Here is a 23,170-nt window from a genome sequence, read left to right as displayed (position 1 = left end):
AATTATCAGTTTGATCATTCTTTGGTATATTGCTTCCTGCGACAACTTGAGAACAATATTATAAGCTATTATTAGTTAAAAATATATTTCTTTTTCCAGATTCCCTACCTATGAGATCCTCCAAGACGCCATCACAGACTTTAAACGGTTGAATGGACAACAGGCCGTTGATGATCATATAACTTTTGACATCTCGGGCGACGGAGTGAAAGCAGCTCAGGGATCTCATATCTCCTATTATACTGTCTGGATTAGGTAAGTAATTAATATATTGTGGATTTGAAAGGGTTGGGTTGGGATAAAGTTCTTTTCATATACAGCATGACCCTCGAAAAAATATTTTTTAGGATTGGCAGCCTATATTTCAAAGGATATCAAAATATTTGTTTTACATCAATTGACAGCCCAGATTTTTAAAGCCAAAGTTTAGGAAACCATTCAATAAACAAATAAGAAAGAAAACTAAGTTTACAATTGATACTTTTTTCTATTGCATACATATATAAAAATCTGTCTTACTGTATACCAGGACTTAATTAATACCATAAGTAAACCTAGTTTTTACCACTTTTACGGTAAAATTTTACCAGCCTTTACGTTTTATAAATCAGTGACTACAATTTTAAGTCTAAGGTATTAAATGCTATTATTATTAATTCTTCTTTATTATTTCAGGTTATTCTTCAACAAGGATTTCAGTGTTATATTGCCAGTCAGCATATTTGAGAAGACGAGGAGGCGTCCCTACAGTTACAACTTTCTGGATAATGTTACCCGATTCATCAACAAACTAATTCAAGAAGGATTACCTGGACATACCTTTCAATGTAGAACCATCATCCACGATGCCGTTGCGAGAGCCGATGTATTCGGCATTCTTGGCCATGGATCAAAAAATGGATGCCCACACTGTGACCTTCCAGGGATGGCTTTTTCACAGACTTATCTCCGTCAAAAGAACTTGGTATTGTTCGAATCAATGAATGTATTTTACCCCAGTGACAGTCAAAATATGGGTACGCCGAGGTCTGACGAGAAATTCCGCAAGTTAGAGGAAAATAATCAGAACATGAAAACCAGTTTTTCTGAGCTTGACCCGAGCTTGGATTTAATACAAGATACCCCCAGTGATCCGATGCACGCGTTGCACCTGGGCTATGTAAAGAAAGTGATGACGTACCTGAAGAAAGGACGTAATAGTTATCCAGAATTGGAAGAAGAAGACTTAGTTCAAATGGAGAGAATTACAGGGATGTACTGCATTTGACTAAAGAAATGACGCGTAAAATAGGTGTTTTCTTCGCGCATTTCTCGGCACTGCGATAAAATTCTGCATTTTTAGATTTATGTCTATTACACATTATTTGTACGCCTTGTTATGCCGCTTAAAAGAGTGTTAGTTTGAAAAGTTTAAAGAACTTAAATTTTGAAAATTTTCTCCTTATCACCCATATTTTACCATGAACTGCAGTAACTCCAATTATAGATGAAATCAACGATCAATTGAAGCTTGTTGGCGATTTTGATCGCGTTCCCCGTACGTCCATCATGCGCCTGACAGAGAAGAAGCTAGCCCTCAATTTGAAAAGTTCTGAATTCAAAGTACTGGGCTTTTACCATATGATATTTTATGCAGAGGTAGGTTTTTACCATATTATAATCTTTTTAGAATTTAAAGCTTATTTCAGTTTCATTATATTGTATAGCAATAACATTCTTTTTAAATTTGCGCACGTGTGCTATATTATATATATATTTCTATTGAGGAGGGTGGACTTCCAATAAGTATATAGGGCGAAGCCCCTAGAGGCTAGGGGCGAAAGAGCTAGTTTTCCCTTAAATTATTACAATGTTTTTTTTTTCCAGTTGGCAAATCTTAAAGATGAACAACGTCTGATATGCAAGTTTTTATTCCACATATTGCGCAGTCTCGAAGAGCATATAACAACTGAACGTGTGGCTGAGCTCAAGACCATGATAATGGTCCTGAACTCAAAATTGGCGGAGATGTACGGCGAATCGTGCTTGAGTTACAATACTCACATGCTTTACCATATGCCGGAACATGTCCGCCGATTTGGACCATCCATGGCGTTCAGTTGTTATGCTTTCGAAAGTGCCAATCATGTGATATCAACTTACATCCGAGGATATAATTTTGGCCTTAAAGAGGTTTCAAACAGGTAATACTATTTTTTTTTAGTTGAGTTCCTTTGACTTTTAGTTTTGGTTTCAAGAAGTGTCACTTCTCCCCCCCCCCCCCACTCTTTACAAATTTTAATGTAATTTTTAAAAATGTAACATAACTTTCTTTCCGTGTATTGCTGATCAAACACTTAAGCTATAACGATTTCACCAGCAACATACCTTTCCGTTTAACAGCCATTAATGACATAAATGACATATTTAGATTGTTGATATTTCACACAGTGAAACCGTACATAAATGAAAAGCTGGCTGTCAGGGGAAAAAGGAATGCCAACAAACGAAAGTTCGAAAGTAATCAATTCTATACAGACTGCCAAGACCTCTACTTTGTCCCAGACTGCCGTCGTGATAAAACAGTATGGTTGGTCCACAAAGTGAGGACATTTTTTCCGGCATACACCTTTCCTGAAGATTCCAGAATAATAGGTAGGGGTGTATATTTTGCACATGATTAATTGTTGTATAGAAATATTTCATGAACTATACATTTCATCTAATTCCTTTTTAACCTACCACAATTTATTTGTAATTCTCTTATCATGCCAGGAGGAGAGTGTGGTAAAGGGGGGGTCTAGGAAATATGAATTAAGTTTTATGGTTTTAAACACTGAAAATATACACCCCTGGTATTAGGAGTAGGCAAGACTGACGATCCCGAAGACTATAGCCATCCTCCAACACAACTAGCCTCCAACCTACTGAAGTACAGAGTAGCACATATCTCCGTACACCTGTTGCATCAAGATGTCTCCATCGTAATTCCTATCGGAATTTAATTTTGTACATTGAAAGCAGAGAAGGGGGGGGGGGGGAAATGACACTTTTTGAAACCAAAACTAAAAGTTCCATATTGTACCCTTATAAAACAACTGCCATGCAAAATGACAGATCTGTAACTGTTTCTTTAGTTCAGTTCCTTTGACTTTTAGTTTTGGTTTCAAAAAGTGTCACTTTCCCCCCCCCCCCCCCCCCTTTTGTTATAATATGTATGTAAAATGTTGTAAAATTCAACTGAAGGCCCTTCCCTCTTTATTTGGAATTTATGTGAAATGTACTTTAAAATATTTTTTTCATTAAAATTATTTTTTATAGCTAATTTTAAAAAAGGCATTTCAACTAAATTTAGCAAAACCCTACCTTTTTGGCCATCGATGGGTATGAAGTTAAAGTGTTATAAGTCTAGTCTGTAATTTGAAAGAGTACATGTTTGCAATTTAATTTAATTTTACATAAAATTTTAATTTCTGTCTACACATTTCAGATTTAAAACTATGCAAATTGCCCATGCCAACGACCTGGATCCAACAGCGTAATTTCGACTTGCAATTGATCAAGCTAGATCCCAAAATGACGAGGACTGGAAAGAGTGCTAGTTCTGTAAAGGTAAAAATTATATTTAAGGCCTAATTTACTATTGTACAAATTGCTGCTACCCTTCGCTCAAAAAACTTATACATTCGCATGTTACCGGATCGAAAGGAAAACCTTATCGGTTCATGCTTAACAGACCACAAAAGATTATTGACCAAGTATAATTATTTATTAATTTTCCACAGTGTGTTTAACATTTGATATTAGTAATTAAAATTCTAGGGGCGTAGCCACTGCTATCTAATATCTTTTTATGCATTGTAAATACAACAATTATTTCTTGTTTTAGAACAACAAGCCTACTGGAGGTGGCAAAGGTGGAAGTGCCAAAGCTCCAAGTGCCAAAACTGGAAGCAACAAATCTACTGGAGGTGGCAAAGGTACAACAGCAAAGGTAGGGTTTTAAGTTTTATTGTTATCGGTTTTTGGTTTGTTGGTGTTTTGTTGTTAAACTAAACTTACTAACATGATGTCTGTTTGTGGGTTTGTACCAACAAATCTCGTTAACCGTTGAACAAATTGGGTCCCTCTAACCATATAACTTAACCTAGCCTAACCTAACACAGTCATTTTGTCGGGAGAGGGGGGGGGGGGAGGGTAAAGTTTTAAAAAATAGAAGAAAAAAATTAGGATAATGCCGGTGTTGTTTAAAACTATAATCCTCGGTAAGTAATGCTTTACAATAATTATCTATATTATTTTTAGAACACCAATAGAACCACAACATCTCCAATGAGGCCAATAAATATTACCCCACCTCCATCTCCACGGGCACGGCACCACTCCGCGAGTCAACGGACCGCGAGAGTTGTAGTTCCTCCTGCAACATCATCACGATCCCAGTCCCAGTCATCACGACCCCAGGGATCATCTGGCCCTTCTGGTGAGATGGAAGAAAGCGAGGTATTATTTTTATTTCATTTTGTCATCCAGAGGATACAAATTACAATTATTTAGGATATATATCGACTTAGCCTGGAAAAAATAACTTGTAAGATTTGACTAAATTTTTGGTAAACATTGACCAATAAAAATTTACCTTGTAAATTTTTACAAACAAGTTGGTCAAATTTTACCAAGTTGATTTTTTGGTCAAAGTCCAAAAATCTTGACTTAGCCTAAAAATTTACCTTGTCAATTTTTACCAAAAAGTTGGTCAAATTTTACCAAGTTTTTTTGTTTGTCAAAGTCCAAAAATGATGGAAGATGCTTAGGATCACTTGCTCTTGTTTGTGGATAGTCTTCTTTTCTACCACGTAGTTTTTAAAATACCAAGACTTGAAAATATGTGGTTTAATAAGTTTCATTTTAAGGATTTGTTCACCGGGGCCGTTATGAACCAAATTCAGAACCAATTTCAGCAGCTACGTACTTTCTTGACCTCACAAATGAAAAATCAACTAGAGCCCATTAATGCGTCCATCAGAAACTTGGTAAACAAAACGTCCACAAACCATGAGTTAGTGAAGAATGAAATCAAAGACCTGCAAGACAGTGTATCAAGAGATATGGCTGAAAATACTAAAACCCTGAAAACAGAAATGAAGAAAACCGGCCAAATTGTGGAAACCTTGGTGACTGATCTAAGAAGACTGACCAATGTGGATGAGCTTGATGAGGAGGAGGCGAATAAAGGGCCTAGTGAGAATCAGGATGTTGTCGTGGACCAGATTTTCTCACCAGATTTTTACAGAGAAAGAATAAAGAACCATGACCCCTTGGAAAAAGATGGTTATATGAGAAGAGAAGAAATTATCTTTTTCATCGAAAATTTCGAAGACTCACGGAAAGTGGATATAGGCTGGCAAACCTTACTGAAAGTATGCCGAGACATCATAACCTTTTTGTATGTCGTGTTCGAGCAGTTCACCTTTGACGCCCGCATCACAGCTGCCTTTTGGACTGCTCCGGAAGTTATTGATGACGAAACTGGTAAGTAAATATTATTTTGTAAATTTGACATGATGAGAAAACGTTTAAAACAGGGAGAAGGGAGGTGGGGGCAAGGGAAATAAACCGAATAAAAGGGGCATTCCTATTCTTGCTAGCAGGTGACCATGTACAATAATCTTTTTATATATATATTTTATTTGTGAAAATAAATCTTGTGCAGAATATACACCCCTGGTACAATAATAAACATGTACCTATGCAGAGTTAATTGAAAATTTCATTATTATTTCAGTGGAACGTTTCTTGGATCATTGTAAGTTAGTGCTTAACGAGACGTACCTACATGAAGCTATCCCACCAAATTTGTGGAGAACAGGAACCTATGTGTCTGCAAGCGACCTTTTTCTAGTGAGGAACCACATACAAGCTTGTAGGTAATTCAATTATTTATCGCATCTATTCCGCGTCTATTAAATGTGAAAGTGGTAGTTTTACAAAATGCATTTCAATGTTCTTTAGTTAAAAAAGTAGTTTCACGAAATGTTAACTGCATATTGTATTCTTGTTAAATTGTTAAACTACATTTCTATGGCATATGTTTCAAAGAATTTCAATTTTGTACCATGTATTTTTTTATGTGGCAAGACTTTTAGTTCATCTTTTCTTGATATATGTTATATGTTATATATTGAGACTGTTTTGATATAAACCCTTTTTTTATCTAGGTTCTTGCGCAATTTCGAACACACTTTTAAAGAGGACGCGACTGGTTTTTGTGAAAATAAGAAGAGGGCCGAAGATTATATGCTTGCTAATGAGGATCCTGTCTGCTGGAGGCTATTTCGAGGGATGGTAACGCGAAAACAAGAACGCGCATTGTCAACCCCAAACTACAAGTATGAACCGGTTTTTGAAATCAAGCCAAGGAAGGAGACAAGCAATAAGAAAGGCAAGAAAGACAAGAAAGACAAGAAAGACAAGAAAGACAAGAAGGAAAAGGCACAGAAACGATCAGCCTTACAGATGTGTGAATTTTATCTGGCCCCTGCAGAGATACAAAGAATTAAGCGGCGTGTTAAACCGAAGACAATCACAACTTCAACACCAGGTGTTACAGCCGAAGACAAGAAATTTTACCACATGTTAGGTGCCCACTCAATGGGTTGCTTACCCCACGAAGTTCAAGGAAAGAACCCGATTTACTTGAGAATAAACAATGACGGGTCGAGAAATTCATTTCAGATCAAAAATTATGCAGACATGGCAAAGAACCCCAAGCAATTTTTCAAGACAGTCCATAGTAATAAGAAGGTTATACAAAGAGCTGTAATGTATTATTCGTACGCCACAACCAATTTGAAACCAGAAATGAGTGAAGAACAGACAAAGATTCACAATGCCAGTGAGAAAGCAACTAGAATTTCAAAAAATAGAAAGATGAATGCTGCTGATGAATCCACTGCTGATGATTGCACTGCTGATGATTCCACTGCTGATGATTCCACTGCTGATGTATCCACTGATGGTGAAGACAATGAAGCTGAAGGCAATGCTGTTGAAGAAAATGGTATGGAAAACATTGCTGATGAAGAAAGCAACAATGGTGAGGAGCTTGTAATTGATGACGGAGGCGACGACGTTGAAATGAATTCAAATGATGATCAGATTGGGAATGACTTACGCATACCACCCGCGGAGAATCCAGCAGTAACTCCAGAACCAGTAAAGCACCCAGTAAAGCCACGTAGGTTATATGAAGATCCAATTGTCAACAGCCAGTCCAATAATAAACCCAAAGTAAATGTATTTAAAAACATCACAAGCTCCAAAAGGAAGAAGCATGGAAAGGGCTCGAAAAAGTCGAAGAAGATAATTATTTCTGAAACAGACGATGAGGGCCAAAATGTGGGAAATCTTGATGATACAGTCCCAATGCAAGATGATGAACAACCACCAAACTTTCCACCACTGCAAAGACAGAAAGAATTTTATGGACGAAATAATTCAATCACAGGTACATATTTGTTGAACATTAATTATTATTTATAAGTTTTATCTTTCCTCGTATTGTGTATATACTGCACAAGATTTTTTTTCCTCTGCTACTAATTTTTTTTAAATTTTTCTTCCCCCCCCCCCCTAGTTTTTTTTCACCAAGTAGGGGGAAAATTGAAAAATATTTAAAGAACTCTATGATTTATTTATTCTATCCCTCCTACAACACATTTCCTTTTAAAATTTTTTTTTCAACCAAGTAGGGGGGGTGGGGGGGTGGAAAAAATGTTTTCAGTACTTGCTTTTTGTTTGGAAACGTATAAAATTAATGTATAAATTAATTATTTACAGGCAACAGTAACGAGAGACAGGTGACTGGAAAGGCAACAAGTGTCGTGGAGGAAAGCAGCAGTGATGAGAATGATGAGGATGCCGAAGGTATTGTTATTTATAGTTTGAAAAACGTAGGAACTGTATCACCTAAATTTAAGTTTATTAATATTTTAGTTGAGAAGTAGTCTTAGATAAAAACCCTGTGGATTAATTTTGTTTTAAGGGAAACTTCGTACAGGCCCTGACAGGGTTTTAGGCTAAAATTTGTATGGGCGCAGCCGCTATCTATAATACTAAGTAGCTTAATGTCTGTCCGGCCGTCAGAAGCTTAAGATCTCAGTAACCACTGAATCGATCGAGGTTACGGTAAAATTTTACCACCTTTTAAATCGTATAGGCTGGTAAAATTTTACCATAAAAGTGGTAAAAACTAGGTTTTTTATGGTATTAATTCTATCCTGGAGATCGGATTCTACTCTTCTGTGTATTGGTCCTGCGGTGATTTTAAGCTATTTCCTTGGAGGGGGGGGGGGGGGGGTTGGGTAACATTTATACTATTTGAAATAATGACTATAATAATTATTTAGATGATGTGGCGATCATTCCAAAGAACCGGGAGCGAAGGCAAACCGCATTGGAAGCCGAAGCAAAAACCAAGAAAAGTTTACAGCTGGACAATGAACCATCATTCGAGGTGGATAACGAAGATGACGGAAACCAGAGTGACGAAATTGTGGAGGTTGAGGACAATGAGGGCAAGAATGACGGCAATGCAAGTAAGGAAATTCGGATACATCCATGTGGAATAATATTACCCAAACTTGCCATTATAATTCACAACCACACGGGTCATTATGAGGTTGTTGCAGTAGGCTCAAATGTTTCTATATACAACCAAATGGAAATTTTAGAACTCATCAACATTGACGGTAAGTTACAGGTCTTAATGTAATAAATGGGGGGGGGGGGGGGCGAAAGTGACACTTTTTTGGGGCTTTTATTGGCGGTTATCGGCGGTGGCGACGCCGTTTCTTCACAGTTCCATATTGTACCCCTATAAAGCAACTGCCAATGCAAAATTCCCCCTTTTATCTTTGATTGGCATATTAATATAGGGTAAAAAATATTGCTTGTTTTCATTTGAATCTGATTAATAGTAACTAATGTTCATATAGGTATGGAAATAATATTGAAGCTACAATTATGTACATTTGCTTTAACATTTTTTATTTCTTTGTAGGAGAAAAAGCAAAGTGGAAAAAAGATGGAGAAGAAGGTGAATTACCTTCTGACATCAAAGAAGAAGCACCAGAGAGTGATGATACAGATGAAGGTCATCAATCAGACCCAGACACTGGAACTGGCAGTAGTAGTAGTAGTGAAGAAGAAGAAGAAGAACGCAGGCCAAAAGCAAAAGTGGCCCAAAAGCCAAAGCCTACCAAAGAAGGTCCTAAACGTCCCAGAAAACAAACAACATTTCCATCAACGAATCAAATTGATGCGGTGTTGTACAGAAACCAGAGCAGAGCAAGCACGAGCAGAGCACAAATTAATTCAAGCCGGGAATATGCTGAAAGCGCAGGCACATCAAATCCTGATGAAGACGTAAACCCAGAACCAGGTTGTAGTTATAGTCAACTCAGTCCAGAGCAAGGTTGTAGTAATAGTCAACTCAGTGAGCAACCTAACCAAATTAAGCTGCAGCAAATGTTGAACAGAACAAATACACATTTGCCCGATTTCGGCCAGCGTGGTGAGGCTCGGACAAGAAGAGATGCCAACAAACGAGTAAAGGACAACATGAAGAAGCAAAGATTGTGGGAACAGGGACACAGGCCTGAAGATGATGAGTTAGAGAAGAAGAAAAGATCAAGCTCCAGACCACCACAGAGAGCAAGTTCTCAACAATGTTCTCAAAACATAAACAATTACGGTATCTTTGGCAGCTACATTACAGCTGATTCGGGAAAGGGGTGTATATTCTGCACAAGAAATATTGTTTGTCCACGGCTAAAAATTTTTAAAATTTACAAATGTTTTCAGTTTTCTTAATTATTACCTTTTTTTCTTACCTCCATCTATTTATATTTAATGAAATATAATATACATCCCTGAGCAGACTTGGAAAAAATATTATACATCCGATCCATGTAGAATATACATCCCTGGCAGAATGGAGACAAGTATTATCCGTCGGAACTTTCGTCTGAAAACGAAGAACAAGACGAAGAACAAGACGAAGAACAAGACGAAGAACAAGACGAAGAACAAGACGAAGAACAAGACGAAGACCTGATTATAGGTCGCAGTCAATCCCAATAATTCCAGGACTTTACGTATATATATATTTATATGTAATTTTTTTTGATTTCATAAGTTTCATCTTCAATTTTTTTTTATAATATCTAGAAAGGAGTCTTTTCCCAAAATGCATTTGAAGTTAATTTAGTGAACCGTATATTTGAACCTGTTTAAATGTGTTTAAACTCTATTTATATGGCATAAATTTGAAGAAAGTTAAATTTTCTACCACGTACTTTTACCATCTTAACAAAGAAAAATATGCAATTCACAAAATTAAGTTCAAATGCATTTTGTGAAACTACCCCTTTCCACCAATTAAGTTTAATGAGCTTAAAGTTAAGAGCTTAAACTGAAAATTTTTTGTTGTATAATCTGTCGCATTTTTTGTAATTCAGTATATAGCAGTTGTAGTTTACCCCCTAAACTAAGGAAAAAAAGTATTCAGAACTAGCTTTTGTTAATTTTATATATTTGTTTAATTTTGTATAAAAATATTATATATATGACAGTTATCGTAGGGAATGTTTTAATTAATACGGTGGTAGATTTCCATGGTAAAATGCGTAATGTTTATGTGCTGTAATTAAAAAAGAGAACGTTTCAAATTTGTATAAACTTTTTGTAAATGTTAAATTTGTCTATATACTTGTTTACAATATAAGATATACCAATATGTGATCTTGCTGGCCACCCTATTATATTAAAATTCCCTACGTCAGTTTTTTGGACATTTATTAATGAAAATTTAATACCAGTGATAATTTGTTTCTTTTCAAATTTAATATAGAATGTCCGACATGACAGCCACAGCAGCAGCCGACTTAGAGAGAGACGAACAGCACGAAGAACAGAAGCCGGAAACCACAAGTGGGTGAGTAATATTTTAATATGTATAAAACGAAGTAGAATGATGTCTGTCTGTCTGTCTGTCCGTCCGTCCGTCCCTAGCTATATTTTGGTAACCATTCATCGAATCGGATTCGACAATCCATCACAACATAATTACATAAATACATATTACATATTTTTTGGTAATTACTTCTTTGGGCAAAGGTCCGATTACCTGGGATATATAATATATATTTATATATTTCAGTGATAGCGAAAAACAGAAGAACGAAATGAGTGTGTCTGAGCCTGAGCTGCCTGCTAAGCTGGATGACCTGCCTGATACCCCTCCTAAATCGTCTGATACAGAAGATTTGAACCTAACTTTGGATTGCACTACGTAAGTTTATTTATTTTTGTTACCATTCTATTTCTGTTCGGAAGGTGGTAGTAGCCGGATTGAAAAGAGTAGGATAAACATTATTGTTATGGCGAATAATTATAGTTTCATTCAGGGGTGTACATTACGCACAAGATTTATTTTGTTCCCGTGGTACAAAATTTTGTATTTTTTTCCCACCTATTTTTATCTCACCAAGTAGGGACGGAAATGGAGAAATATTGAAAGAACTAAAATTTTTGGTCCTACCACACATATTTTAGTTATTTTCCCCCCACCACCTGAACAGGGGATCCCATATAGGATATACACCCCTGATATTTCAAATTAGCAGCTACGCTAAACCCTCTAATATGAAGTATATCTCTTAAAGTTTCTTTTGCCACTCCCTTCCCTTGCCGGTACCTATGAGAAGAACCCGATCTGTTCAGTGGTTATCGAGATCCTTCGGTACATAAACACGGACATCCTGTTACTTTAGTATTATTTTTTTTTATTTTTCAGGGACGACGATGGATGGGAGACAATGCAGAAAATAAAACAAGACCTTAGGGCAGCAAAGCAAAAAATTGCTTCTTTGGAAGAGGAGATCGCTTGTTTGGAAACACAAACAAAGTAAGAAATTTTTTTCACTTCTTTTTTTGGTATTTAATCCGGGCGACTGTGTTGTAAATGATTTTTCGGTACAGACAAATTCACCTTTATATATTACAAAACTAGCAAGTATGCCTCTAGGGGTAAGGTGGGAGGGGTAAATGTGGACCAAAAAAAAAGTTTACTATTTAATTATAATATGATTGCTTAATTCAGGGAGCAATCCAAGAGATGTCCGGCGGCACAAAAGGATGACCAGAAGGTCGGACAAGCCTCTGTTATGGAAGGAGAAGCAAAGTAAGATATCCTATTATATAAAGTAGTAAGCGTTTTTTGTTTGTCCCGAAGGATAACCGCTAAACCGATATTGTACTCCTTTAAAGTGAAGCTTCTTATAGGTCCTGGAAAGGTTTTAAACTATTTTTGTGCAGGGTGTCTTCACCCCCTTCCCCAAAAAATATTTTTACTCTTCTGAAACTGAAATTGAAAATGGGAAGATGTTGATTTTTCCCCTTCCAACCTTAAGTGCCCCTAGAGGTTTCTAGGGGCGTAGCCACTAGTTTCTTTTAATAATCTTTTTTCATACTTTATCCGGGCGACTGTGTTGTAAATGATTTTTCGGTACAGACAAATTCACCTTTATATATTACAAAACTATAGCAAGTATGCCTCTAGGGGTAAGGTGGGAGTGGTAAATGTGGACCATAAAAAGTTTACTATTTAATAATAATATGATTGCTTAATTCAGGGAGCAATCCGAGAAATGTCCGGCGGCACAAAATGATGACCAGAAGGTCGGACAAGCCTCTGTTATGGAAGGAGAAGCAAAGTAAGATATCCTGTTATATAAAGTAGTAAGCGTTTTTTGTCTGTCCCGAAGGATAACCGCTAAACCGATATTGTTCTCCTTTAAAGTGAAGCTTCTTATAGGTCCTAGAAAGGTTTTAAACTATTTTTGTGCAGGGTGTCTTCACCCCCTCCCCCAAAAAATATTTTTACTCTTCTGAAACTGAAATTGAAAATGGGAAGATGTAGATTTTTCCCCTTCCAACCTTAAGTGCCCCTAGAGGTTTCTAGGGGCGTAGCCACTAGTTTCTTTTAATAATCTTTTTTCATACTTTATCCGGGCGACTGTGTTGTAAATGATTTTTCGGTACAGACAAATTCACCTTTATATATTACAAAACTATAGCAAGTATGCCTCTAGGGGTAAGGTGGGAGTGGTAAATGTGGACCATAAAAAGTTTACTATTTAATAATAATATGATTGCTTAATTCAGGGAGCAATCCGAGAAATGTCCGGCGGCACAAAATGATGACCAGAAGGTCGGACAAGCCTCTGTTATGGAAGGAGAAGCAAAGTAAGATATCCTGTTATATAAAGTAGTAAGCGTTTTTTGTCTGTCCCGAAGGATAACCGCTAAACCGATATTGTTCTCCTTTAAAGTGAAGCTTCTTATAGGTCCTAGAAAGGTTTTAAACTATTTTTGTGCAGGGTGTCTTCACCCCCTCCCCCAAAAAATATTTTTACTCTTCTGAAACTGAAATTGAAAATGGGAAGATGTAGATTTTTCCCCTTCCAACCTTAAGTGCCCCTAGAGGTTTCTAGGGGCGTAGCCACTAGTTTCTTTTAATAATCTTTTTTCATACTTTATCCGGGCGACTGTGTTGTAAATGATTTTTCGGTACAGACAAATTCACCTTTATATATTACAAAACTATAGCAAGTATGCCTCTAGGGGTAAGGTGGGAGTGGTAAATGTGGACCATAAAAAGTTTACTATTTAATAATAATATGATTGCTTAATTCAGGGAGCAATCCGAGAAATGTCCGGCGGCACAAAATGATGATCAGAAGGTCGGACAAGCCTCTGTTATGGAAGGAGAAGCAAAGTAAGATATCCTATTATATAAAGTAGTAAGCGTTTTTTGTCTGTCCCGAAGGATAACCGCTAAACCGATATTGTTCTCCTTTAAAGTGAAGCTTCTTATAGGTCCTGGAAAGGTTTTAAACTATTTTTGTGCAGGGTGTCTTCACCCCCTCCCCCAAAAAATATTTTTACTCTTCTGAAAATGAAATTGAAAATGGGAAGATGTTGATTTTTCCCCTTCCAACCTTAAGTGCCCCTAGAGGTTTCTAGGGGCGTAGCCACTAGTTTCTTTAAATAATCTTTTTTCATACTTTATCCGGGCGACTGTGTTGTAAATGATTTTTCGGTACAGACAAATTCACCTTTATATATTACAAAACTATAGCAAGTATGCCTCTAGGGGTAAGGTGGGAGTGGTAAATGTGGACCATAAAAAGTTTACTATTTAATAATAATATGATTGCTTAATTCAGGGAGCAATCCGAGAAATGTCCGGCGGCACAAAAGGATGACCAGAAGGTCGGACAAGCCTCTGTTATGGAAGGAGAAGCAAAGTAAGATATTTCTTTTAATATTATTTTTTCATACTTTATCCGGGCGACAGTGTTGTAAATGATTTTTCTGTAAAGACAAATTCAACGTGTTCCTTTATTTATTAAAAGCGAGTACTAGCAAGTACGCCTCTAGCTGGGTAAGGTGGAAGGGGTAAATGTGGAACCAAAAAGTTAACTACTTAATTTAAATAAATTATTATATATATATTGTTTAATTCAGGAACAAAACAGCTGCAGCTGGCTCTCCAGAAAATTCGGATGAGAACGAGGTTAAGGAAGTCACTGTTATGGAAACACCAGCAAAGTAAGATTTTTTAAAAATAGTTTTTACTACTTTATCCTGGCGACTGTGTTGTAAATGATTTTTCTGTACGCTAAACCCTCTAATATGAAGTATATCCTTAAAGTTTCTTTTGCCACTCCCTTCCCTTGCCGGTACCTATGAGAAGAACCCGATCGGTTCAGCGGTTAACAAGATCCTTCGCTACATACAAACAAAAATCGTTTTACTTTGTAGTATAGATTGTTTAATTTCAGGATGAAAGACCAACCGGATTTTGATATAATTTATGAGAACATAAAGAATCCAGGACCAAAAAGCCCAGGTATAGTACAATATTTATACTAGCGACTGTGCCCAAAGCATATAGTGAAACATTTCTGTACTACATTGTATTATTACACTAGGTTAGGTTAGGTTAGGTTAGGTTAGGTTAGGTTAGGTTAGGTTAGGTTAGGTTAGGTTAGGTTAGGTTAGGTTAGGTTAGGTTAGGTTAGAATAGGCTAGGCTAGGCTAGGCTAGGTTAAAACTAGAAATATTACTCTTTCTATTAATACACTAGGTTAGGTTAGGCTAGAAAAAAAAACTATTGTAAAATTGAAGTATTTTTTTGTAAAAAAAAGTAATTTTAAAAAATATTTTAATTTCAGTGTATGGGGTGTCAGATGATGAGCAGGAGATGTTTGAACCACCCCCTCCAGCATCAAAACTGAGTAGGCGCAAAAGAAGTGCAACACCGGGGAAAATCAAGACCTGCGCCCATGGACGCAGTCCCCGAAGCGAGCTGCCATTGAACACGAGACTCATCGAATGCACCTATATGTGCCCAGACTGCCGCGTCTTCTTTCACAAGAGGCAAAAACAAAGAAAAGAAGGACAAAAGTAAGCTGATGTATAATAGTCCTTCCAGTCAGATCATATATAAACTATTTGTGATAAAAAAGTGATATATATCAAGATATCTTGAGTCAAAAATATGTTTAACCACCTTTAATTTGTACGTACATTAATCTATATGACAGTTTGACAGTTTTGTTCTGACGATGAAAATATTCATATAATATTATATTTGAAACCGCTATTCCTATATAGCAAAATTTTTGAAAATTTAATAATGGAAAGTAACTTCGTAATATATTTTTCTTGTATAAAAATGTTCTAGTATAAAGTACAATTAGAATCCAGATCTCAGCAATTAAAACCTATGTATATTTGTGTTAATTTCTCAGCTTAAACCGATTAAACATGCAGTTATATTATCTGTAAAACTATGTAATATTTGGTCATTTAAACCACGTCTAGAATTATAGACTAATTAAGAAAATTTCTGTGAATATATACCTATATAGTATCGCGCTATCGTACCTATGTAAATCATTATGTAAAAAAATATGTTTAAGTGTTTCAATCAATAAAGTTAATAATGAAAACAATTTTTTTTTTATTTTTGCGTTTTGTGTACAAGCGAGGTTTTTCTATAATTAAGGTCGTTTTTTACCACTTTCTCGTGATTTTTACCACCCGTTTTTACCACAATTATTGGTAAATTTTTACCATATTTACCCTATTTCTGGTAAAATTTTACCAGTTTAGGGCAAAAATATTACCAGGTGTTGAACAGTTTTACCACTTTTTTGGTAAAATTTACCGCAAATTTCTGGTAAATTTTACCAAAAAAGTGGTAAAAATTGGTCAAAATCTGGTATAAATTTGCGTCCTAAAATGGTAATATTTTACCGGAAATCTGGTAAAATTTTACCGATAATTGTGGTAAAAATCGATGGTAAAAAGCGTCTCGGAGTACCACTAAAAGTGTTTTTACCACGATTACGGTAAAATTTTACCACCTTTTAAATCGTATAGGCTGGTAAAATTTTACCGTAAAAGTGGTAAAAACTAGGTTTTTTTATGGTATTAATTCCGTCCTGGGTAATCATTTTACTGGATGAACTGAAATTAGTTTCCGAATGTGAACACATTTTCCTAGGTGTTTCCCAATCCTATCTCAATATTTGCTACTAGCTAAAAAACCTTCAAACTTCAAAAAGAAATCAAAATTTGAATGTATTAACGATTTATACATTATACATTCAAAGTTTTAATTTTTCAAATTTTGATTTTTTTTTTGGAAGTTTGAAGGTTTTTTAGCTAGTAGCAAGTATTGAGATAGGATTGGGAAACACCTAGGAAACTGTGTTCACATTCGGAAACTAATTTCAGTTCACCTTTTACTGATCTTATCACTCACACGGTTATACTGATAGGTATCATGTGTATATAAAAATAAACATTGTTTGTATGTTCTTCTTAGAAGAAAAAATTACCTCAATTTCAAACGATAATTGAAGGCGAAAAATGTATAACAATAATGGACAGTTATTATGCCTAGTGGCATTCACAACGAATCACCAGAAGATTGTGAAACTATTAGGAAGTGAAAAAAAAAGACAATGCTCGGCAGCCGACTGTAAGCCTCAGGGAAATCAACCTTATACAATTTAAAAACCAGTTGAAAGTCTAAACCAGACCCAAATATGAAATTTCAATTTTCAGAAAGGTGTTGACACCTCTCTACACCAACACTGATTATGAAACAAAATTCTTTTTCGTAGATTTTTGTTGAGGAACAAGAATTTGAAATAATAATTGAGCTTATATTCTTATTCCTTTATCTCTATATTAGTTTTGAGTATTTATATCTGCAGGCACGGTTAGAAACATGTATTTGTCCATAAGTATCGCAGCAATAACAAGCTAACAGTATTCACTGTACAACTACCCAGTAAATGTCACCAATAAGAATGGATTTATTATTATTTTGAAATTACATCAAATTATCATGTACTCAAATAAAGTGAAACTTGTAGCTTGCTAAAATACAAATAAATCCCATCGACTCCCTTTACCCTATCCCCTCCCCTCCTACTGGATGATCGAAATGACCAATAAGTGTTGTCCATGTTATCAACCTAAATTGACGAAAATAATCATATCCACGTAAATTCCACATTGATTCTAATAATTTAGAAACATTAAATTTCTAAATATTCATCAGATAACTCATTAAACTTCTAATTATTAGACGTTTAATATAAAAGAAAAACAGAAAAAAAACCGCCAATTCGTAGTGACAAAATGCTAGATTGACGTACGGAAGAACTGTATATTAGCCGCACTACTAAAAAGGAATGACAGTGCAATAATTAATGATACAATTGCCAAAATCTTATACCAACAATCTTTCTGATCTATTTCAGTAGCGAAGCTTCCCTATAAATAGTTTGTGATTACCAAGGTTATGAAAGTACCTAATAATGCATAAATTGATGATGATGTATATTTTTTGACAATATCTGTTTATGTTGAAATACATCTATCTATCTATCTATCTAATCATAATAATCATTTTGAAGCATCAATTATGTTATAGCTTTTAAAAAATTTCGGCTTATCTATTTGATTCATTCTCAATAAGTGTTGTCCTTGTTTGTAATACATAAGTAGCTGTTTAAGGATCTATGCGAAGCTGCACTGTAAAGGAGAACCATATCGGTTTAGCGGTTAGCGATAACCTTCGATTACACAGACACAGATCCTGTTACTGTTATAAAAGTATTTATGATTATTTTCGGTTTTTTCTAACATATTTCTACTTGTGTGTAATGATATAGCCCTATAAAAAATGGTTAGTAATTAAGCGTATATGGTAGCAACCTTCAAAAGAAAACCTTATCTGATATTCGCATTTCTTTTGAATGAATTTAGAAATATCTGATTGTATTATTAATCGTTATAATCAGGCATCAGCAACTACTTATTCTATCGAGTTTGACTGCGGCTACGACATAGCCGTGTGCCTTAGGAAAGTATATGCTAACCTGTGTTTTAGTTTTCCCCTAAGCCGCATGACTACGGCTATGTAAACTTTTGCTTATTGTGTGGCATATGAAAGCCGCACAGCAGAAGATACAGAGCACTAATATGATTTTTGCTATTTATTCCTTTTCATAAAAACAAATACTTATGAAAAACAAGGATAATAAAATCCATAAAAGCGTATCTCTGAAATGATAGGACAAACGAACACTTGTAGAGTGTCAGAACTGAAGAAAGGATACTGTTTAAGAACATGCTTACATTTTTAGGATTTGAGTATAGAAATGTTTCGCTCATATCACTGTACCTTGTTGTAATAGGAATCAGTATTCCAAAAATCAGTTGAAAACAATAATTAAATCACATAAGATTTTTAACTTGTCTCAATTAACGAAAAGAGCTAGCCGTTCAACAAAAAGAGCTACCCAGCGGACAAATTTGCGATTTCGCCAGGCAAAATCGCGAACTTTAGCAAGGGATTAAAGCCGAATTAGCAGTTTTTAGCAAAATTTTTGTATTTTTTGCGAAAAATTTCGAATTCGCGAAAATTTTGCGAAATGTAAAGGCTAAAAATTGCGAATTAGCAAGCTAAAAGTTGCTAAAAATTGTGAATTAGTGTGGTATCTGCCTAGGGTAAATGGCAGACACCAGAGTTCGAATAAAGACTACGGCAGTGTGAACAGACGTGGACACCTTACTATAGAGAAGCTACGCTTCTCTAGCATTCACTAGACAAGAATCAACATCTATTTCAGTTGTCACTTTATTGAAGGTGTAAAGGATACTAAAGCTATATACAACAAACAATAACTACATGGATAGGAATAAATGATCATAACATAAAAGCATTATAATACATATACAATAGTCAGTTTGGGCAATCATGATTCCCCATCCCTGGAAAGGGTGGGGGGGATTAAGAATACAGTTAACCATAATATAAATACATATGGATTAGGAATAAAGATGGTTAAAGCTAAATCATACAGTAAAACATAGATAATTGCAATGGTTAGGTAGATGGCTATCCCTGTCTGGGGCAGGCAGGATAGCCCATGGAGCAGCACAATAGGTAGATAAGCATAGAGGGGTTGAGTGGTAGGTCTGGGTACTAAAGAGGGAAGGTTTGATGATTACTTGTGACAACAACAGTCTGTGTGGGGGCAGGTTTAGATCCTTTATCCTCAGGGTTGAGGTGGTGCTGATAACTTGGTGGTTGAAGGGGAAGGTTCCGGTGCTTAAGATGGGAGAGGGAGGGGTAACACCCCTCCCTCCAATTGCAGGACAACTGAGAGATAAAATCAGTACCGTTATCTGACATCTTTTCAGGTGGCTTCATAATTGTAGAATAACAGGATTTAACTAGGTGCGTAGCATCACTATAATGTCTTGGTTTCTGCATGGTCCAGAGCTGCCGCATACCACAACTCTCCCCTCGGAAGGCTGGAGGGGTTGTCTGCACCGCCAGACTTCCGACAGTGGTTGCGGCCTTCAGTTTGTTGTCCTTGTGGAATGGGTCCGCCAGGATACCAGTTGCTGGACGGTGGTGGACTCCAGCCCTCCCCAGGTCTAACGGAATCGGCTATATCTGCTGGAGTAGCTGGTCCTGTTGGATCTTCTGGCCGTTGGATGTGTACCTCTGAGGCCACCCTGGCAACCTCCAGGGGTGGCACAGCACATGAGGGGGCTTGGACCAACAGCCGCCTGGTGTACACCTCTGCAGGTTTCTCCACTGGGCTGGTGGTCTCCATCGTGTTGGTCACCTTGCTGCTGGCAGGCTGGCTACTGGATGCAGGCGCAGTTTCTTCGCCCTCGGAGCTGGTCAGGTTCATTCGGCTTCCAGGGTCTCTGTCAACGCGGGCAGGTGGTGGTTGGCATACTGTAGGAGCGTTGCCTCCTTCAGGCTCATTCTGGACATTGGCAGGGTGGTGCATGGCAATCCGACCTGCGGGGTAGGGAAAGGTAACAGTCCACCCTTTATGCCGGAGGCTGTCTTGGATCTGCAAGGGTGGCTCCGCTCTAGTTGGCTGGGAGACAGGCCCATCCACGGACACTGCTGCTAGTGGACTGGAGGCACAAGGCTCCGGATTTCCTCCCCTAGCCTGAAGGGGTCCAGGCACATTGTCTCCATCTTGGGTAGACATAATTGTTGGGGATCCTCTACTTCTATGGTTAGGCTCGGCACTTGGCGCATCTAGTTGTGTTACTCCCCAGGCAGCGGTCAAAGCTTCTTCAGTTTGGCTGGTAATGGCTGATACCCTGGCTCCTGGGGCAGATGCAGGGGGCGCAGGCAAGTTTGGCCCAGCCCAAACTTCCTGGTACACCAGTGCAATACAATTACCCTGGCTTGGTTGAGGGAGGTAGACAGCTGGATGCAGTTGAAGGTGAGGGACAGCTGGACTCTCCCTGCTGGCTGGGGGCTCTGGCTGGCTGGGGGTGACGGGTGTCACCCCTTCCTCTGGGGCTGCGGGCTCATTCCGGGGTCCAGGTATCTCGGTGGCGGCGACGGTTGTCGCCCCAGGCACCAGTGTGGGGGCGCTGGATAGCACCCCCCAGTCTTCACAGGGGTCCAGGTCTCTCGGTGGCGGCGACGGTTGTCGCCCCAGGCACCAGCGTGGGGCGCTGGATAGCACCCCCCAGTCTTCACAGGTGGCGGCGACGGTTGTCGCCCCAGACATCAGCTTGGTGGTGCAGGGAAGCACCTCTCGTTCCTTCCAGGTGGCGACGCCGGTTGGCGTCCCATACATCGACTCAGACTCGCTGGCTAGCGCCTCTTGCCTCTCCCACTCGGCGGCCGCCAGGGCCTCCCCGTACACCGTCCCGGTGGCGCTGGGTAGCGCCCCTCGGCTCTTGCTGGGGGTGACAGGGGTTACGGACACCGGTCCCCTGTGGTTGCGGCTGAGGTCCAGGCCAACCCGGTTGGGTTCAGCCGCTCCTCCCAGCACGTTGATCCTGGCCACCATGGTCCCAATCTGAGACACAGACTCCTGGGTAGCCGCGGCCCCAGCGGCGGCAGCTAGTTGGGGTGACGGCTGGGCATCTCCCTCCAGGTGGACCTGGGTGGCAGACTGGTTGCATGCAGGTTGTTGGGCGGCCTGGTGTTTCTTCGTTGCCCGGTCCCAACCGGTTCTACACTTGGCGGCTGTGTGGCCGTTGAAGCGGCAGCGCCCCTTCGTCCAGCTGGGTCCCATCAGGCCGGCTTCCCCAGGGTGTATCAACCTGCCAGGTCTCTCCTCCTCCAGTTGGGGCACTAGCTGACAAACAGGGTCTCCCCTACTAGGGGTCAGGCGGTGCTGGGCTGCTTGTGGTGGCTCCTTGGTTACATTCAGCCTCCTCCCCATACACACAGGTTCCTTCCATCCAACAGCGGCTCTCCTCCCCTGGGTGGCGAGGCCAGCCTCGGCCTTAGCTTCTGCAGGTGCTTCTCCACATGAGGGATCCTGCCTCTGGGTATGCCAGGTGGTTGGTAGCAAAGGCTGTTGATGGTGCCAGTCGGAAAGGGGGCTATGATCTCTGGGGGGTACCTGTGGCCAGTGTGTGGACAGGTACCCACAGGTGGACCAGCAAGGCCCAGAAGATGCCATACTGATGGTAGCCTGAACTGTATTCCGGACTGTCAGCAGACTGTTGGTAGCCACCTGAGTTGGGCCAGAGTTGCCAGCTAGTATTGCGTCCCTGCCAGGCTCCGTCAGCGGCTGGTGGGGAGCCCCTGCGGTGGTTCTGGTTTTGGCAAGGGGTGGCCTTCTTATTGACTTTCCTAATTGGAGCTCTGCATCCTGGTGGGCCTCCATCTTCAGCAGCATGGGGGAACTTGGCTGGGACATGTGCAGTGGTTCAACAGAGTAGCGGCATCTGGTCTTGGAATGTGGGGGAACAGCCTCACTGCTGCTGGTCAACCCTGCTCTCTCCGTGCTGGGTAAAGTCTTCCACTGCAGCAGGTCACCAGTCCCCATCCTTAGGCCGGTCCCCAGTCGTTCCATGCCTGGGGGCTCCCAGGGAGGCTTGGGTGGCGGCTCCCCCACCCCCAGGTACGCGTCGGGCATCTGGGTGAAGAGCCTATTCCCCTGGGACAGCTCCCCATCCTCCAGATTGGTGAGGCCAGTGCCGGGGAGGACCTTTCCACCCCAGAAACAGGTGGTACTGGCCCTAGGGCTGGGCCCCTTTGAAATCTCAGTTCTGGTAGTAGTGTCCATCTTGGGGCTGGCCACTAAGTCTCCGAAGCTTGTCACCTTCTCATTAGGCTCAGTTGCATCGTTCAACACCCCCAGGAGGACACCTACAGGTTCAGCAACCCCCAGTCCAGTATTGCTATTTCTCGTACGTTGAGCACCAACTGAACAGGAGCTGTGCAGCGGACATTCAGTCACCCTTCCAGACAAGGGCATCTCAGGGACCAGGGGTCTGTGACCTGGCATGTGTTTGATGTTCACTGTACTCGACACAGTAGGCCAAAGTAATAACAGAAGCAGTATCTTGTAGATATAGGAGCAGAGTAGAGTAGCCGCACCGCAAGGAGGTTCGAGCCGGCTCACCCCTAGTATAAATACTATAGCTGTGTAATTAGGGTGGTAGTCCACGTAGCCGTAGGCTCGGTCCTCCTGGCTCAAGAGTTTCTGTGGCTGGCGCGCCCCCATGATAAGTAGTAGGGGGTTGGTCTGTTGGT

At 39.2% G+C, this 23,170-nt stretch overlaps 6 protein-coding genes across 6 annotated transcripts in view; 5 read left to right on the top strand and 1 right to left on the bottom strand.

Annotated features, from left to right (window-relative positions):
- LOC145315278 (lachesin-like) overlaps positions 1-23,170 on the bottom strand; it is a 61,343-nt gene that overhangs the window by 15,060 nt on the left and 23,113 nt on the right. The window lies entirely within an intron of this gene.
- Positions 1,005-3,152, top strand: LOC145314349 (uncharacterized). Its single transcript, XM_080154226.1, has 3 exons — positions 1,005-2,183; positions 2,411-2,634; positions 2,842-3,152. Exons 1-3 carry the CDS (start codon positions 1,975-1,977, stop codon positions 2,982-2,984), a joined length of 576 nt encoding a protein of 191 aa, XP_080010352.1. The 5' UTR covers positions 1,005-1,974; the 3' UTR covers positions 2,985-3,152.
- LOC145314348 (uncharacterized) lies at positions 4,218-5,536 on the top strand. Its single transcript, XM_080154225.1, has 2 exons — positions 4,218-4,482; positions 4,893-5,536. Exons 1-2 carry the CDS (start codon positions 4,312-4,314, stop codon positions 5,517-5,519), a joined length of 798 nt encoding a protein of 265 aa, XP_080010351.1. The 5' UTR covers positions 4,218-4,311; the 3' UTR covers positions 5,520-5,536.
- Positions 6,277-8,757, top strand: LOC145314347 (uncharacterized). The gene is made up of 3 exons (XM_080154224.1): positions 6,277-7,486; positions 7,819-7,905; positions 8,388-8,757. Exons 1-3 carry the CDS (start codon positions 6,277-6,279, stop codon positions 8,750-8,752), a joined length of 1,662 nt encoding a protein of 553 aa, XP_080010350.1. The 3' UTR covers positions 8,753-8,757.
- On the top strand, positions 9,876-12,848 carry LOC145314346 (uncharacterized). The gene is made up of 4 exons (XM_080154223.1): positions 9,876-10,975; positions 11,201-11,332; positions 11,837-11,947; positions 12,143-12,848. Exons 1-4 carry the CDS (start codon positions 10,893-10,895, stop codon positions 12,225-12,227), a joined length of 411 nt encoding a protein of 136 aa, XP_080010349.1. The 5' UTR covers positions 9,876-10,892; the 3' UTR covers positions 12,228-12,848.
- Positions 13,745-16,556, top strand: LOC145314345 (uncharacterized). Its single transcript, XM_080154222.1, has 3 exons — positions 13,745-14,655; positions 14,889-14,956; positions 15,282-16,556. The coding sequence occupies exons 1-3, from the start codon at positions 14,639-14,641 to the stop codon at positions 15,515-15,517; spliced, it is 321 nt and encodes a 106-aa protein (XP_080010348.1). The 5' UTR covers positions 13,745-14,638; the 3' UTR covers positions 15,518-16,556.

This window comes from Acartia tonsa, chromosome 3 (assembly GCF_053477335.1).
Source record: "Acartia tonsa isolate MP-2025a chromosome 3, ASM5347733v1, whole genome shotgun sequence".
Lineage (NCBI taxonomy): Eukaryota > Metazoa > Arthropoda > Copepoda > Calanoida > Acartiidae > Acartia > Acartia tonsa.
This window is presented reverse-complemented; position numbering and strand designations above follow the sequence as displayed.

Coding starts and splice junctions, on each gene's coding strand:
- LOC145314349 (XM_080154226.1), top strand. CDS start 1,975: ATGATAATGGTCCTGAACTCAAAATTGGCGGAGATGTACGGCGAATCG. Junction 2,184..2,410: donor CTTAAAGAGGTTTCAAACAG/GTAATACTATTT, acceptor TGACATATTTAG/ATTGTTGATATTTCACACAG. Junction 2,635..2,841: donor TGAAGATTCCAGAATAATAG/GTAGGGGTGTAT, acceptor CCCTGGTATTAG/GAGTAGGCAAGACTGACGAT.
- LOC145314348 (XM_080154225.1), top strand. CDS start 4,312: ATGAGGCCAATAAATATTACCCCACCTCCATCTCCACGGGCACGGCAC. Junction 4,483..4,892: donor GTGAGATGGAAGAAAGCGAG/GTATTATTTTTA, acceptor TTTCATTTTAAG/GATTTGTTCACCGGGGCCGT.
- LOC145314347 (XM_080154224.1), top strand. CDS start 6,277: ATGCTTGCTAATGAGGATCCTGTCTGCTGGAGGCTATTTCGAGGGATG. Junction 7,487..7,818: donor ACGAAATAATTCAATCACAG/GTACATATTTGT, acceptor AATTATTTACAG/GCAACAGTAACGAGAGACAG. Junction 7,906..8,387: donor GAATGATGAGGATGCCGAAG/GTATTGTTATTT, acceptor ATAATTATTTAG/ATGATGTGGCGATCATTCCA.
- LOC145314346 (XM_080154223.1), top strand. CDS start 10,893: ATGTCCGACATGACAGCCACAGCAGCAGCCGACTTAGAGAGAGACGAA. Junction 11,333..11,836: donor CTAACTTTGGATTGCACTAC/GTAAGTTTATTT, acceptor TTTATTTTTCAG/GGACGACGATGGATGGGAGA. Junction 11,948..12,142: donor TGTTTGGAAACACAAACAAA/GTAAGAAATTTT, acceptor TGCTTAATTCAG/GGAGCAATCCAAGAGATGTC.
- LOC145314345 (XM_080154222.1), top strand. Junction 14,957..15,281: donor TCCAGGACCAAAAAGCCCAG/GTATAGTACAAT, acceptor TTTTAATTTCAG/TGTATGGGGTGTCAGATGAT.